Source organism: Eubalaena glacialis, chromosome 15 (assembly GCF_028564815.1).
Source record: "Eubalaena glacialis isolate mEubGla1 chromosome 15, mEubGla1.1.hap2.+ XY, whole genome shotgun sequence".
Taxonomy (NCBI): domain Eukaryota; kingdom Metazoa; phylum Chordata; class Mammalia; order Artiodactyla; family Balaenidae; genus Eubalaena; species Eubalaena glacialis.
Window position 1 is genome coordinate 85,108,057 of NC_083730.1, and position 17,136 is coordinate 85,125,192.

Consider the following 17,136-nt stretch of genomic DNA (forward strand, 5'->3'; position numbering starts at 1 on the left):
ATAGAGACTTTCTGGAGTAACTTACATGTTTAAAGTACCATTTACAATAAACAATAGTTCTTGTACATTCCCATTCATTACTGAGCTCTTTACCTGCATTTTATTCCTACAACAAACCCTATAATGAAGATGCTGTTACTATTCTCATTTTACAGATGAGAAAACTGAGCCCTGAAGTGATTCCGTGGCTTGTCCCAGGTCATACATTAAAAATGCTAGAATTTGGAAAAAAATACAGGTTTATGCTTTTTTCTCATGGCACTAAAGTACTTTTACTGTCCAAGCATTGTTTTTCCCAACTTCCCACACAGTCCTTATCGTCCCGAGTTTGAAGCTGCCCTTCCAATATCTGTCCGGATAGTGCAACTTCATTTTATGGACACCTATGAATATAAATATTATGCATAAATAAAAGCAGATGGGCCGTCATTCGCCCCTCAGAAGGTAACAGGACCGTGGGTGGGTGGGTGCTGGCTGTGGCCAGGCCTTGTGTCCTCAGCTGCTAGGCAGAAAGGCAAAGGTCAAGAAACTAGACTATGGTGTGAAACTTCCCCATGAACCCTACGCTTTCCCTTTTCTACACAGAAAGGCAAAAAAGGCCTCTGCACCTTTCACCTGACTGCCGCTCATCCCGCACTTCAGCATGGCTGCAATCCCTAAAAAAGTCAGTCACTCTGCGCGCCTCAGCTCGAGGGCCCCAGGTGCCCGGATGTTGCCCGCGCTTTTGGAAACTTCGCGATCTTGGCCACCGCCCCAACACAATTTCCCAAAGAACAACTTCGCTTTACGGCGGGAAAGAGCCTACGCGGGCCTCCGTAGAGCTGGCTCTCGCCGACTTCTCTTTTCATTGGTTGTGAGCGAGGTGGGCGGGTCGTCGAGGCGTCTGAGGAAGAGAGGGCGGCGGCGGTTGCGGTGACGGAGCGGAGCCCAGTGACAGGATGGTGAGGGCGGCAGCTGCGGCGACCGAGGCCTGCCTCTCGGTTGGGGTGCTGCGTCGTTGGGAGCCGCTGGGAGTCTCTGGGCGAGGGCTTAAGCGATCCCGGAGGCCGTGGCGGGCGCGGCCGGGGCCCGGGCCTGGGGAAAGACAAGGGAGGAAAGAGAGCGGCCACCTCTGGGTGCGGCCAGCCCTGGCCTCGCAGCCCAGCCCCAGGAGCCAGAGGACGTCCGAGGGGGGAAAGGGTCCCTTTCAGCTGCTGCTTCTGTCACGAGCCCCTCACGCCCCAGCCGGGGAAGGCCTTTGGGCCTGTGCCTCGAGCGTCCCAGAGAAAGGAGCACGGGAACATCGCCGTTTCCAGACGTTTCCTTGCTCCTTTCGCGCAAAAAGCACCTCCCGCTAGTAGGTAACCCACCGGTTACCACCCCCATGTGGCGAAAGCTGGCTTCTCGGAGGCAAAACGGGAAGAAGCAAGGACAATTCGCTACCCATTTTAGTTTGCTCTCTAGAGAAAGGGGCTAAGAACTATCCCCTTCGCCCCTGAAATAGCGTGCAGCTGCCATTGAAATATGGCAGTGGGCCCTGAAAAGGACTGGATTTAGCTTTTAGGGTTGCTGGAACTACTTCCTCAGGCTGCTGCGACCCTTTAGAGCAGGATTCCTTAATGGTTTTCGAACTCCTTGAAATGGTTTGGAAATTTTACGTTTTGGAACGTTTTTCTGGTGAAAGGGCCATTGTTGGCAGCAAGGAGTAGTTTGGAAAGCTTTACCTCATTCGTCCATCAGATTGCCCCAGATCATCCCCTCACCTCCAGTAGGTCGGTACCCCAAGACCTGCCTACGTGAAAACTCGGGAACTGCTGCCAGAGAGGGCTAATAGCGGTAATCAGATTTTCAAAGTGCCCTTGACCCCCTACAAAGTGAAGAACGGTTTTAAAAGGATTTCTGATGATCTTGGTATTTGTGTTGCTGAAAAGAGACTTCTCTCTCTGATGAACATTCACTGCATTTTTAAGATGATCGTGATTCTGTGACCAGCAGCCTTTAAGGTGCCTTATAGACGTGACAGCCGAAGATTCATGGTCTCTGGTTCTTTAGCTTCTTTATGTATGTTAGAGACTTTAATCCCACTTTTGATTTTTGCTTCTAAACAGACTCCAGATTAGAGTAGTCCCGTTTACAGTAATTTTGAGACAGTTATCCCTGGGAGAAGATGAAATTACCTGACATGATTTCTATATTAATGTTTCTGAAGTGTTTTTGAGAGGTGTACACTTTTTCAGGGTAGTTGTACTGAAGTATCACTTTTCGTGTGAAATAGAACTGGGCAAAATTTAGAGTTAGTCGATTCTTTTACAATTAAAAGCATTTTATTTGGCAAAAGAGACCAGAAATGTTCAATATACAGTAGTATCCAGAGTCTATGGGCAGCAAATTCAAGTGTGGGGAAAGTCCAGATTTAGCTGGAGGAAGGTGTCTGTTTTTATCATCCAGTACATCCAATACTTGACAATGTATTCATAGTGCTGTGTTAGATCTTATGTACAAAATGACCTAGCTGCAGCATAATTTTCCAACTACTAGAATTTTAAACATAGGAGGATTAAAATCAATATACTTGAAGAATAATTAGTCCTAAAGGATCCAGAAAATGTTAGCTTTCATTTAAGCTATTGCTGATGAATTTTCCAAATTGTTTTACAAAATTCTAAACAGAACAGGGAACAAAACGGATGGGAGTCAAAGTGGCGAATGAGATTAGGAAAAGTAGAAAAAATTTTAAGTGTGTGTGTGTGAGAGAGAGAGTTATTTAACAGTACAGCAAATGGTTCTTTTGGTATTGTTTTGAGCAAAGCTGATTTTTAACATTTTCTTTCATAACACTCAGAAATCATTAACAGTTGTTTGCATATTCATTCGATGAGTTTTTTGTTCTTTTTTTGGTTTGTTTCTTTTCGTTGCTTTCTTTTAACATTGGTCATGTTTCACCCTTTTTTTTTCATTCCCCTGTCTGCAATCAACTTCTTCATTCCACTAAGGCTGGGCACAGAGTAAGTTTCTTCTCTTAGCTCCTACTAACAATGGTGGTTGGGTGCTGTTACTGGGATTTCACCCTTTTATGTCTATCAAATAGGAAGTAACCAAATTCCTATGCTTTGATTAGGTTGATTCTTTATTTGAATTTAACAAGACTGCCATTTCCAGGATCTTTTGCTGTCTTAAAAGACTCTGTAATCTGTGTCTAACCTGAACTGTCCAAAGTGTGGAATTTGGGCAAAGACACTGCTCAAAGTATGGTATTTGTTATGTGACACTATTCCCCCTATAACTTAAAAAGCTGCAGGAAATCAAAGTCCTAGTAAGGATCCTTACTAATTTGAAATAGTTTCTGTGTGGCCATTCATAGTTATATCTTCAGACTGCTAATAGTCTAGGTACACTTGGGCATAATCCACAGTACATTATTAAATTTAGGTCATAGATCATTATAAAGTATCATGTCTTACTAATGTTCGTTCTACCACATTCAGATTGAACAGCTCATTCATTATTAGGCCCAAACATTTTCAACCTGTATTAGACATATATCCTTAATTTATGAGTTTGAGGTTCTTTTTTTTTTAATATAGAAATCTATTTTTTTACCTTTTTCTCAAATGCCAGCTTCCCACATTAACTATGTACTTCAATCCATATCTGAAGGGATCCCCCTCTAAAGATGAAGATTGTTCTATCTCCAGGTACTTTTGTATTGATTATCACTGAGGGTGGAAACTATGTGGTGGTTTTTAGTTTTATGGATGTTTTGTCCACTAAGATCTGGATTGAAACAATTAATATGTCATTGAGCAAATACCAGCTGAAACTACTCTTTGTAAAGAAGCTTATTTAATAATTTCTTTTAAAGTGAGCTAGTTTTGTAACCTTGTGTTACCTCAGTTACTTTATGTCCTGATAACATTTTCTTTCCTTTGTAATCATTTTGATATTTGTTGCAAGATGAATCAAGCTTATTGTGGTAATAATTTTAATTTTACACATTTTGGTTTTGATTAATTTCAACTTACAAAGTCTGTAGTGGCCAGACTTTGCTGTTTATCCTGTTTTAGATATTTAATGTTTTCTTTGGTAATATTAAAGAATAGTCATGCGTTCTTTGGAACCAGTTAAAGGGCATGTACATTTATGGATGGGATGTCTGTGTGGGAAAGCATCCTGTCATAGAATGAAGGTGCTTATACTGTCTACAGCCATACCACGCTGAACGCGCCAGATCTCATCTGAAGGTGCTTATACCAATCGACATGGTGAAATTGATTCTCTTGTTCTTTGGAGGGCGAATACTATTTTTAAATGATCTTTTTGACATTATTGTGTTAAATGGTGTATATATGTCAAATCTTGAAATTTTAAAATTAAAAATCTGCAGGATTGAGGTCTTTTAATTCTTCTATATTTATATGCAGAATTTGTTTTTGTCGTCTGAGATTGTTCCAACTCTAAACCACCACCTGCTGAATTCATCACTTATTTAGCTGATCTCTCTCTTTTGTTAATGCTCTAATGCACATGAAAGGTTGATTTGTTATTTTAAGTTTGGGAACTAAACTGAGGATACATAGGCAATTTAATCTAGACAAAAATATGACAGTCAGGATTTCTAATGATGAAGGAAAGAGAAGACAACAAAATTATAGTTCAAAAGCACATGTTTGCCCTATTGAAACTCTTTGCAACATAGGCTGTTTTTATTCCTCTGCAATGTATAGTTAATATTTTAAGTAACAAATATTGTAAATTTTGGTTACTGTTCCTCCAAATAGTTGTCAGTCTAGTAAATTATAGAATTAACTTTTTTTTCCTCTATCATTATAATTTTAACCATTCTTTTTATTAACATCCCTGGAATCAATATATGATGTTTTACATTAAAACTGCAGAAATATGAATTACCATATCAAATTCCGTAGGGCCCGGTAGTATATTTTTCATTTTTCAATTTTTTTGAATGTAATTTATAGGTCTCTAAATGAATCGCTTTAGAAAGCTTGATTTTATTCTTGATAAATAGAATGATTACCTGTATTGTGTGCACACCTATTTATGACCAAAATAAACTTAAGATTGATTTAGAATCATATGTGTGTTTGTTTAAATGGTCATGATAGGAACTGTGTGAATAACATCTGCTCTTTTGGGTTCTGGAATCTCTGATTAGTTTAATTTAAAAGAGGACTTATGGGAGGAGAATATCTTGTTTTGAAATCATGTTTAACATTACACCTTTTCTCACCTTGACACTTTAAAGTTGGTGTTGGTATTAGGAGACCTGCACATCCCACACCGGTGCAACAGTTTGCCAGCTAAATTCAAAAAACTGCTGGTGCCAGGAAAGATTCAGCACATTCTCTGCACTGGAAACCTTTGTACCAAAGAGAGTTATGACTATCTCAAGACTCTGGCTGGTGATGTTCATATTGTGAGAGGAGACTTCGATGAGGTGATGTACTTCCCTTTCCCTTCCCAAATATTTCCTTTCCTTTTTTTTTTCCTGTTGTGTTGATTATATATTAATTAAATATTTCCTTTTCTTGATTTTTATATATATAAGGTTTATTTTTGAGACCAGAGTTTCTCAACTGTTAAGGTTTGTTTTGCTTTTTTTTTTTTTAGTTTTCCAATGTAAAATTATTACACATACCCCTCCCTTACAGTTTGAAAATCACTGATTTTAGACTACTTAATAAACATATTACATACTTATTCTAACTAAATTGATATGGTTTTCTCACTATTTTTTGTAGTACTATCATTTAGTTTACAAAGTTTTTGTCAGGAACTTAACCCGCCACCACCTCTGCTACCCTGTTCCAAGCTACTTACCACTTTACTGTGTTCCAGCTTCCTGACTCTATCCTTGCTCCCTGCACAGTTTATTCTCCACGTAGCAACCAGAGTGATCCTTTTTAGGTGAAGTAAGATTACATCACTTCTCTGCTGAAAACCCTGCCATGGCTCCCTATCTCAAAGGTTAACTATAAACAGGCATGAGGGAGTTTTGAGGAGGGGATAGACTTTTCTGTATCTTACTGTGGCAGTGCTTACACAACTGTATGCATTTGTCAAAACTCCTTGAATTGTACACTAAAAAGGGTAATTTTCCTGTACGTAAATTTTACCTCAATAAACCTAACTTTAAAGAAAAAATAAGGAGTTCTGGAGTTCCAACTTTGCCCATTAATTAATAATGAGATTTTAGGCAAATTACATCCTCTTTCTTAGTTCCCTACTATGTAAATATGATTGGAATAGATGATTTTTAAGACCCCTGACAGTGCTAACATTGTATGACCTAGCTTAATAAACCTGATTCTAGTATGAAAATTTTATTTTTTATTCCTGGGAATATAAGCTTTTTCATAAATTATTTAAATTCATTGGTGCTTTTTTTTTTGGTGTTAAGTTTGAATAAACTAGAGGTGGCATGAAAGTGAAAAGTGGGGTGGGGGGATGAGAAGGGAAAGGTCAAACATCTTGTCAATAATTCGAGTATAGGTTTGCCATTTGTTAAAAATATATTAGGGGTTCTGTTTATGATATGCTAAAGATAGTTTCAGTAGCAAGAATTAAATTTTTTGCTTGACCCTGGAGCCATACTACCAGGGTTTGGATCTTGGCTCAAACACTTAATAACATGTGCTCCTAGGCAAGTTATTTTAACCTCTCTGTGCCTCAGTTTCCTCATCCATAAAATGGGGGTCATAATAGAACCTACCTCTTAGGATTGTTTGTAATTATTACATAGGTTGATATTTATAAACTTCTTAGAATAGTGCCTGGTTCATACTAAGTGCTACATAAGTTTAACTATCATTATTATTTTAAGCCATCTATGTAACTATTAAAGCCTGGGATATAATTTGAACATATCCTAGCTTACAGGTCATATTCCTTGGATTCTTAGATAGAGGAAACACAAATTTGGGGGAATTATCCTCTACAGAAAGCCGAAAAGAACTTATAGTCTATAAAAATAAACTCAACAAAGGGATTGCATGAAAAGTTCCAGTTTACCTAAAGTAAATTATGTTTTGAGCACTGTTGCAGCCTTAGAGATTGAGAAGAAATCAAATATTTAACAAATATGTTGGTTGTGGAGCACTGTAGTAAAACACCCATATGAGATTGAATATTTAAGAAGGTTATTTTTTAAACCTCTATGTCTCTAAAATATTTGTCTTTCTTATGTCTATTTCGTATTTTAGAATCTGAATTATCCAGAACAGAAAGTTGTAACTGTTGGGCAATTCAAAATTGGTTTGATCCATGGACATCAAGTTATTCCATGGGGAGATATGGCCAGCTTAGCCCTGTTGCAAAGGCAGTTTGATGTGGATATTCTTATTTCAGGACACACACATAAATTTGAAGCATTTGAGCATGAAAATAAATTCTACATTAATCCAGGTTCTGCCACTGGAGCATATAATGCCTTGGAAACGTGAGTAGTATGCAATTTGGGAATTTGGGGGTTTCATGAAGTTAATAATTGTACAAGTGACATTTCATAAAAGAGAAATGTGATTATTTAAATAATTATAGCCTTTTTGGCAATCTTCTATTGGTGATTATTCTTTTTAATATGTCTAACAACCAGATTTCTCCTTGAATCCAAATTGTCATCCTAAATTGAAATTTATAGTGCTACTGCTTTTTAGTACAGAACACTGACATTATTTATATTTTCTTCCAGAAACATTATTCCTTCATTTGTGTTGATGGATATCCAGGCTTCTACAGTTGTCACTTATGTGTATCAGCTAATTGGAGATGACGTGAAAGTAGAACGAATTGAATACAAAAAATCTTAAAGCGAGGCGTGTCCTGATGATGTTGGGCTTTTTTTTTTTTTTTTTCATTCCCCTGTTCAACTCAAGTAATTAAATGTTTAAGAGCCACAAAATTGTATCACTTTTATAATATTTTGCAGTAAAATGTAATCTCGTCTTCTGTTAATACAATGTTCTAAGCTTCTTGTAAACTATAAGATTGTATTTAGTTTAAGTATATGATTTCTATGAAAAATCGTCCACCACACAGTAAATGGTCACATGTTAAGAAAAATTTATCCTTGTAAATATCTTCATAGTTGATATTTGGAACTTTACTACCACAGTAGTGCATGAGGAGAAAGAACCTAGATTTTCTTGTATACATTCTTCTCTTCTCCAGTAATAAACAGTTACCTTTCATTTATACTTTCTTGATAAAGTGTGTTTTAATTTTTTAAAATTATGAAAATAAGAGGCCAAATGAAACTGCAGACAAGTGTTACAGTGATAAGGTAGATGAGATGACCTTTCAGAGCTCTTTCTTTTTTTTTTTTTTTTTTTTTTAATTTTATTTATTTATTTATTTTTGGGTGTGTTGGGTCTTCGTTTCTGTGCGAGGGCTTTCTCTAGTTGCGGCAAGTGGGGGCCACTCTTCATCGCGGTGCGCGGGCCTCTCACTATCGCGGCCTCTCTTGTTGCAGAGCACAGGCTCCAGACGTGCAGGCTCAGTAATTGTGGCTCACGGGCCTAGGTGCTTCGTGGCATGTGGGATCTTTCCAGACCAGGGCTCGAACCTGTGTCCCCTGCATTGGCAGGCAGATTCTCAACCACTGCGCCACCAGGGAAGCCCTCAGAGCTCTTTCTTACAACGTTCTAGGTCATAATGTTGGACTCAGATTTTATTAACTAAATAGAATACCATATTGACATAGTAAATCATCAGTGATTCTTCAGACTTTTGCTTTTAAGTGCCCTATTCTTTACGTTTTAACAACAAAAAAATTTTTTTTGAACACTACTGTTTAATTTGAAAAGATACATGCACTCCAGTGTTCATAGCAACATTATTTACAATTGCCAAGATATGAAAACAACCTAAGGGTCCATCAACAGAAGAGTGGATAAAGAAGATGTGGTGTGTATGTGTGTGTGTGTATATACACACATACATACATACGTACATACACAGTGTAATATTAGCCATAAAAAAGTGAAATTTTGCCATTTGCAACAATATGGATGGACTTGGAGGGTATTATGCTAAGTGAAATAAGTCAGATAGAGCAAGACAAATTACTGTATGATACCACTTATGTGTGGAATCTAAAAAATAAACTAGTGAATATAACGCAAAGGAAACACAGATGTAGAGAACAAACTAGTGGTTACCAGTGGGGAGAGGGAAGTGGGGAGAGGCAAGATGGGGTAGAGGATCAAGAGGTACAAACTATTATGTATAAATAAATAAGCTACAAGGATATATTATATATCACAAAGAATATAGCCAATATTTTACAATAACTATAAATGGAGTATAACCTTTAAAAATTGTGAATCACTATGTTGTACACCTGCAACTTATATAATATTGTACATCAACTATACCTCAAAAGAAAGCTAAAATTTTAAAAAATAAAATTTTAAAACACTAATGTTCTAAAAGATTTAGAAGGCAAGCACACTAGAGCAAAAATGTAATGTGAACAATCCTTTCATTAATACAACTATTCCCAACTTAAATCTAGTTTGAGAGTCCAAGTGTTTGGCAGTTTTCATAAAATAGGGCAAATTGATATTTCCATTTTTAAGTTGTGTTCAAGCAGATAATATTTATTGAGCAAGCCAGGATGTTACCTCTATCAAATGCTATTCTATATCAGGATATTCAGAGTTTTCCTCAGCCTGATCTGGAAAATATTTCCAGGATATTCTAATGTTGCTATTTTAGGACTTATTGTAAACAGAAAAAGAATTATACAATGTATTTGTCAGATTTAAAGAAGAATAATTCAGTTTTAGGTGACAAAAATTTTAATTGTACCTAGCTAGGATTACACGCATATATTTCACACAAATTTTATTACACAAATATCATTGATACATGGAACTACATCAAACCATTTACATGGTAGTAAAAGTTTCTGAACAAACTAAAATTACTTAATGACTTAGTGGTGAATAACAATACTATCCTAAATGTAGAGAGAGGACACAATTCACAATCCCTTCCCCCCACCTTTGGCACATCACCAATACTCAAGACAAGATTGTCAAGTTAGCATCAGATGTTCTCCCTGTTCTTCAATTGACATTGATTGCATACACTTATTTAGCAAATCGTCTTCCTTTTTTTCTTCATTCATGTATGATTCAGAATCATTTGTAGAAACTGAAGGAAAAAATAAGAGTTTATGATGTCTGTTTTGGAAATAAAGTATTTCATCCTGAAAATTGAGATTTGTATACAAGAACAACCTTCAAAATGACCTACTTTATTAATAAGCCTTTGACAAAAACAAATTGCAATTTTCAAAATTTAATTATCTCCCCCTCCCCCTAAATCTCTTATTTTAAAAAATAAGACGCCCAGTACTGTATTCTAGCCAAGTTATTGTATAGCAAATTCTCTGTTACTAAGTCCTATTTTCCCATTGTTTTGCAAAATCTTTTGACTGGAGGAAGTTATAGCTTCAGTATTCTCTATTTTCTTTAAGTTCCTTCTCATTTCTTTTCTCTTGGGGGACCATGGGGACTTTTCCTCTATCTGTGGTTTCCTCCAGCTGTTCTTTTTGGAACCAGACTTACCTTCTCCCCTGCCATTTCCCTCATTTCTTGGATAGGCATGGTATGGTATTTATAGCAGAGCTGGGTGGTGCTGTCATACAGCAGTGGGATATGGGTTCAGAAGGCCTAAGTTCCCTGTTTCCTACCCACTTCCCTACTCACTGTGGTAGTAACTAGGAAATTATTTAACTTCCACTTAATCCTTTCCACTTTTATCAATTCTGAGGAATATTTCTGAGCAGTCTTTCTCTTGCCTTTTTCATTTTGTGATATTCTGTACTTGTGGTAGAAGGATCCTTTATGCTGATCCTTCCCAAATGTGGATTTGTCTGAGTTGCTCTGTAAAATTTTGATAATAATAATTGGTTTGTTTCCACTGGTTTGAATATTAAACAAAATGGTATAGGTGATATAGCCCTTTGTTAACTATTTGATTCTATACAAAATATTGCTGTCTGGGGACTTCCCTGGTGGTCCAGTGGTTAAGACTCCGCACTTCCACTGCAGGGGGCATGAGTTCGATCCCTGATCGGGGAAATAAGATCCTGCATGCAGGAGTCCCTGAGCAGTGTGTTCTTTTAAATGAAAGCAGAAATCGATTTCATGTTTAGTTTTGTTTGGAGCAATATAAGCAAGTCACATTCTAAATTTTTTTAATGTCTTTAATAGAAATGGAACTATACTGGGTTTAATACTTTTTAGCATGACATCTTTAAAAATGCATATATTAAGAATTCCACATTTACCTGATTGCATGAACAGTCTGCCTGGTTTTCTAAAAATCTTCAGTGACTTACATCTTGTTTTAGATGCATATCCAGTCTTTAAACTGTAAGAAAGAGAAGCATCTTAATTGGAACCAGCACAGTGAACAGCTGCCAAATGCATGTGGAAGACCATACAAATTCTTTTTATTAAGCTGCCGGCGTCACCAAAGAGACCCTTTCAGACCCTGAATTCTCCCGTGACGTACTAACCCTGAGATGCAAAGCTAACGATTGTAGTGCAGGTTGAATAATCAGGCATCTTAATCTCTTTTTTCCTTTTTCCTTTTTTGTTTATAGTATTCCCCTGCGCATAAGCCACCATATGCTTCTCCTTTTGGAAGTGTATGTATTATTTTAAATTTGAGTGGGAATCATTTAAAAGGGCAGTCTTCCGTATCTTTAGCTGATCGAAATTTTTACAATTCCACAAAATTCTAAAAACAGTAGCATATCCCAGTCAGCTCAGTAAAGAGACTATAAGATAGCATTCTTTTGTGCTTTTTGTCCAACCTATTCTGAATTTAACAAAGTGAACATATTAGGGAACACAAGATATAATGTCATTTAGCTCAAATAAAATTGAGGGGTACATTTTTCTCTTAAAGAGTAGGAAACAAACCCTTCTTTGTTTCTCACTGGTCGCCAAAGGGAATGCTGTATGATCATCTCAGGTGCAGATGCAGCTGCAATGTTAGAAGGCCCCGAGTCCTTTCTCTCCAGCTGGTGTCGCCATGTAGTGCAGGGGTAATGCTGCTTCTGTGAGTAACGAGAACTGAGGTGGCTCCTGTGATGAGTGAGGACACCTGTCACACAAATCACCTCTGTTAGAACACCCTCTTGTTTCCTGTGAGACCTAGTGAGAAACTACCTGGAGGTGCACCTGCCTGGCTTTTGTGAGCTGTGCTGGGTCACATGCATGTACTGCCTCTTCATTAACGTCCTCAGATAGTTTGCGTTATAGATCTTAGCAATGCTGCACAGGTAACGCTTCTGGCCTAAGGTGAGGTCTGGATGCTAGAAGACAAAACAAGATTTATAGGCTGCATTGTAGAACAGAGGTTGGCAATATTCCATATCTGAAAGGATAGAATGTTCATTTGGCCAAAAAATTAAGAGAGAAAGAAATGGCCATTTAAATAGTACAAGTGACTCTGTTTGCCATTTCCACTCAAGTGATTCAGATGCCCATTGGGTTTGAGAAACACTGCCCTAGAAGAATAAGGAAAGTGTGAATCTGCTGTCTTGTCAATGAGTCTTAGTTCCCATGTGCCTCTCAGTGAGTGTAGGCATCTTGCCTTCTGAATATGATGTTTGAGGTGGTACCTCAAAAGTGGTACCTAAAAGCAACACAATTACTCTAGTCTTAGAAACAGTCTTTTCTAGCACCAGAAGAATAACTCTCGGTGTTGGACAGACTGAGGGTAGTGTGTTGGTCTCTCATATAAGTAATTTTTTTTCTTTTTGGCCGTGCCTAGCAGCATGTGAGATCTTAGTTCCCTGACCTGGGATCAAACCCGTGCCCCCTGCAGTGGAAGTGTGGCGTCTTAATCACTGGACCACCAGGGAAGTCCCAGTCATATAAGTAATTTTGACTAAGATTTTCACTGTACTTGCTGATTTTAGAAGTTAACGCTCACCTAAAATGCAAGACTCCACTATATATGCATGTGTATATACATACAAACACAAGATTTACTGAACTGAATAGATAATAAATCCAGAGAAAATTTTAAATGTTGGTCAGAAATAACTTACCAGTTTGCACAGATCTTTAGTAACCCTAATTTACGTTGCTCTAGAGAAGGTACTTCTGCCAGCTATGATCTTTAATGGGTAATACAGGTCTACAGTTATGAAGTGTTTATTGCCATTTTCTTTACTTGCTTGCTTTTAATTTTGTAGTCCTTGAGCAAAATCTTTATGAGGTTGGGTTTCTGTCTCTAGAGTGGAACTTTCCTCAAGCATCTTTGTGCTTGGCACTGAGCTTCCTGAGGAAAGGCACATTAGATCCAAAGTATCATAAAACCCTGAAAGAACTCTTATGATAGGGAATCTATAATGATAAAATCCTTGCATTCACTCATGAGTTTACCCAGCAGATATTTATGGACTCCTAGACAATGTGCTGGGTGTACTTGTCTTCTACAGTGCCTTACTCTCTAGCTAGCTTATCTTCAATAAAAAGTTCAGCTCTGAACACAAAGACTATTGGTATTTGAATAAAGTATTGGTATTTGGTTAGCATACCTTTAGAAGGGATGTCTCTGTCATTGACTTAGGGATGTGAATTGTTTGAACTTGAGGCGTTTTCCATAACTCTTGCAGCTTGGTTATGTGTGAATTCATTTTGTGTCCATCTTTGAGTCTATCTGTAGGCAAGGACATTATTATGTGAATTTCATGAGCAAAGATCAGTTTAACAAATTAATTATTAAGATCCATCTATTTACATGTGTCATTGATTATCCTGGAATACCAGTATGAGTCAGACTGTTAAATCTGAAGAGACATTATGATATGCCATTTGGTTTTAGAGCACACAAAAATCTAAGATATTTATAAATATTTACTATATATAACGATATATAATCATTACATATGGACAAAATTATTTTGAACTCAGCTGAGATGCAAAATGTTGACAGTAACTTATTTCTTTAGTTTATTGTATGTCAGACCATACTAAACAGGAATATACAAGCAGGATTTGTGCTTTAAAGATTTTCAAAAATATTTTATCATTCATTTGCCTTCAGTATATAGTTTCAAAATTGTATTCTACATTAGACTCAAGATAGAATAACACACATTTTATCCCTTTAATGAGGCAGTGTTAAAATGAAGAGCTTTAGGGACTTCCCTGGTGGCGCAGTGGTTAAGAATCTGCCTGCCAATGCAGGGGACACAGGTTCAATCCCTGGTCCAGGAAGATTCCACATGCCGCGGAGCAGCTAAGCCCATGCACCACAACCACTGAGCCTGTGCTCTAGAACCTGCGAGCCACAACTACTGAACCTGCGCGCCTACAGCCCGTGCTCTGCAACAAGAGAAGCCATCGTAGTGAGAAGCCCACGCACGGCAGGAAAGAGTAGCCCCTGCTCGCCGCAGAAAGCCCGCGCGCAGCAACAAAGAGCCAACGCAGCCATGAATAAATACATTAATTAATAATAATTTTTAAAAAAAGAGAAACTGCCATCAAGGTGGTTTCATCTTCTAAAAATAATAATAATAATAATAATAATAGTTAAACGCAACAAACAACCCAATTGAAAATCGGCAAAGGACTTGAATAGACTTTGGATGTCTCCAAAGAAGATATACAAATGGCTAATAAACACACGAAAAGATGCTCACTACCACTAATGATTAGGGAAATGCAAATCAAAATCACCATGAGATATCACTTCATAAGGATGACTATCATCAAAAAAACAGAAAACAGGTGTTAGCTGGGATGTGGAGAAATTGGACCCCTGCGCACTGCTGGTGGGAATATATTGAATAAAATGATGCAGCTGCTGTGGAAATAGTATGGCGGTTCCTCAAAAAAAGCAAACAGAATTGCCATATGATTCAGCAATTCCATTTTAAAACAACCACATGTATATAAAATAAATAGTGATATATATGTATATACATGCAGATATGTGTGTGTTTTCCCTAGGTAACTGTAAGGACTATAAATTTTCCAAGGAAAAGCAAAGTGAATTCAGGTTTATATATCATTGAATTGAAATTGCTCCCCTCAAAAAATTAGTGAGAGGTCTTGGGGGCCTGTCTTAACCTCTTACCTCTAGCAGCTCTATCCTTTATTTCAAGTGAGAGGAAAATAGCAGCATTGAGAAATATTTTATGTTCTTTGAAGTTGAACAATTTAGAATTTTTTCCTTCAACCTGTGTATAAACCCCAGGTTGTGTTCTGTCCTTTTCAACCAACATCAGTTATAAACACAGTTCTTTTCAGGTTCACTGCAATTTTGAAGTACTCTTTTGATGTGAGATATCTTAACAGGAGACAAAGAACCTGCTGGATTGTTGTTTGAAAATCTTAAAGAGTAGGTTTACCAAGGATGCTAATGAAGACTTTTTAAAATTCCATTGTGTGAGTAGTTATAGCAAAACTGGCTTCTCTGAGCCATATTATTGATACATATTATCTGCTTTATATGCTCTACTCACCAATACCTTTGGAATTCTGGTAATAAGAATATCCAGCTGATCTGTTTAAAAAAAAAAGGGATGTAAATAATATGTAATAATTGACAGCTTTATAAGCATTAAAGAAAGTATTTTAAATGAAAAAAGGACAGTATTGCAGATGCTTTTTACTTTTCATGTTTCCATCAGATAATAATGTCTTGCAAATCTTCTCCTGTAATTCTGGTTATATCCTAATGACTCCAGGCTTCTTCAAAGTGGGTTATCTGAGATTTTTACCATTCTGTAAAGGATTTACTTTAAGCCAGATTTGGCTTTACTTTTATAGCCACCTAATCTAATTCCTACACCGAGCTCAATAAAGTTGTTTGGGCTTCTGTGCTATCCATGATATTTTCTTCCTTTATTTTTAATAAACTAATTTATTGTATGTAATTTAAGGTGAACTGGAACTGATAAGTTGGTCTGGAATGTTTCTAATTTTGTACAAGTTCATTTTTTCTTTTCTCAAATTGACAAACACTCCCCCTTTCCTCTTCCTGCAATTTATTCAATGACCAAGAATTCATTGATCCCCTGAGATACTAGGATCCAGAACTTTGCCAAGCGCTGTGACGAACAGAAAAGACACACACAACCCCATCCCATGTTTAGAAGTCCTCAATCCACAAATACATTTATTTTTTAAAAAAAGATGGCCATGGGTGCAGAAGGAGCCATGACGGTGGGCTTGAGAGGAACACCGGGCAATTCTCACTTTTAGGGAATAACTCATGCAAGGGATGAGGAGGTACTGCCCCCAGCAGTAACTTCAGCAACTAATTATCTTCAGCATCCAGGAAATAATAGTAAAAACCTGCTCAAAATGAAATGGATTTATGAAAAAGGAACTACTGAGTGAAGAAAATGTTAAAATCAAGGTGTCTCTAAGATTCAGTCATCTGTCTCATTACAGATTATGAATCCCAATTTGACATAAAGGTGGCTAATGTCACACACAGGGAAATGATTTATTGAGTTGGAAGCGCTTCTTTGAACCTCTGTTCCCTTGGTGCCCCCCAACCCCCCAACCCCACCCCGCCAACCCCTTTTTTGTAGAAGTACGTTGACCAGACCGCAAAATTTCCAGCAGATTTCGTAGCGCCCCCTGGGGCAGAAGAGGCACCCAGGCGACTGTCGCAGTCACCGCGTTTAGTCAGTCATTGCACCAACCCTCCTCCTAAGCTTCCCTCAGAAGCCCTTCCCCTAAACTGAGTCGGCTTCCATATTTCCCATCGCGGCCACAACAAAGGTTCTCTCTTCCTCTCACTTCAGTACATTGGGGACCAGTCTACTGGAGCAGCCTGCTCCTACCCCCTCCTCTACCCGGGGATCACGACCTGGGGCTGATCGCCATCTTCCCAAACCCCTCAGGGCCCCGCAGCCTCACCCGCCGCCGCCACCCTCGGCCCTGGCCACTGTGGGCGGCTCTGTGGAAGAACTGCACTCCGTCCACTCGGACACTGGACCCTGGCCGGGCATCTCCTCCCGGGTGCCCTGACCGCGAGCTATGTGCGGGAGAAACTTTCCCCCGTCCCCTCCCCTGTCAGCACGCGTGCGTCAGGCCGGGCGATACTGGGGGTGAAGAGGCAGACGCCGGATTCTAGCCCCCTCCGATGAAG

At 38.2% G+C, this 17,136-nt stretch overlaps 3 protein-coding genes across 4 annotated transcripts in view; 1 reads left to right on the plus strand and 2 right to left on the minus strand.

The window, feature by feature from the left end:
• The window catches only part of RAD9B (RAD9 checkpoint clamp component B), a 34,057-nt gene extending 33,409 nt beyond the window's left edge, over window positions 1-648 (minus strand). The window contains exon 1 of the mRNA XM_061169916.1: window positions 609-648. Coding sequence (XP_061025899.1) covers window positions 609-645 — 37 coding nt within the window. The 5' untranslated portion in view covers window positions 646-648. The remainder of the gene's footprint in view (window positions 1-608) is intronic.
• Window positions 649-847: 199 nt separating this feature from the next.
• Window positions 848-8,190, plus strand: VPS29 (VPS29 retromer complex component). Its single transcript, XM_061169447.1, has 4 exons — window positions 848-941; window positions 5,243-5,434; window positions 7,200-7,435; window positions 7,688-8,190. Exons 1-4 carry the CDS (start codon window positions 939-941, stop codon window positions 7,803-7,805), a joined length of 549 nt encoding a protein of 182 aa, XP_061025430.1. The 5' UTR covers window positions 848-938; the 3' UTR covers window positions 7,806-8,190.
• A 1,616-nt stretch (window positions 8,191-9,806) lies between these two features.
• Window positions 9,807-17,070, minus strand: FAM216A (family with sequence similarity 216 member A). 2 transcript variants are annotated; one of them, XM_061170001.1, is made up of 7 exons: window positions 16,905-17,070; window positions 15,503-15,537; window positions 13,565-13,686; window positions 12,202-12,331; window positions 11,937-12,120; window positions 11,297-11,379; window positions 9,807-10,155 (listed from the first exon to the last, which is right to left on the minus strand). In XM_061170001.1, the coding sequence occupies exons 1-7, from the start codon at window positions 16,994-16,996 to the stop codon at window positions 10,037-10,039; spliced, it is 765 nt and encodes a 254-aa protein (XP_061025984.1). In that variant the 5' UTR covers window positions 16,997-17,070; the 3' UTR covers window positions 9,807-10,036. The 2 variants fall into 2 exon arrangements, with proteins under 2 accessions (XP_061025984.1, XP_061025983.1); XM_061170000.1 differs by having other exon boundaries at window positions 15,497-15,537.
• Window positions 17,071-17,136: the final 66 nt, after the last annotated feature.

What these genes read in the sequence shown, in the direction of transcription:
- VPS29 (XM_061169447.1), top strand. An exon ending in TGAGAGGAGACTTCGATGAG is followed by an intron (nt 5,435 to 7,199) that starts GTGATGTACTTC and finishes TTCGTATTTTAG; the next exon opens with AATCTGAATTATCCAGAACA. An exon ending in GCATATAATGCCTTGGAAAC is followed by an intron (nt 7,436 to 7,687) that starts GTGAGTAGTATG and finishes ATTTTCTTCCAG; the next exon opens with AAACATTATTCCTTCATTTG.
- FAM216A (XM_061170000.1), bottom strand. Translation starts at nt 16,996, where the DNA reads ATGCCCGGCCAGGGTCCAGTGTCCGAGTGGACGGAGTGCAGTTCTTCC. An exon ending in CCAGAATTCCAAAGGTATTG is followed by an intron (nt 13,687 to 15,496) that starts GTGAGTAGAGCA and finishes CCTTGCCTACAG; the next exon opens with ATAGACTCAAAGATGGACAC. An exon ending in GCACAGCTCACAAAAGCCAG is followed by an intron (nt 12,121 to 12,201) that starts GCAGGTGCACCT and finishes TTTGTGTGACAG; the next exon opens with GTGTCCTCACTCATCACAGG.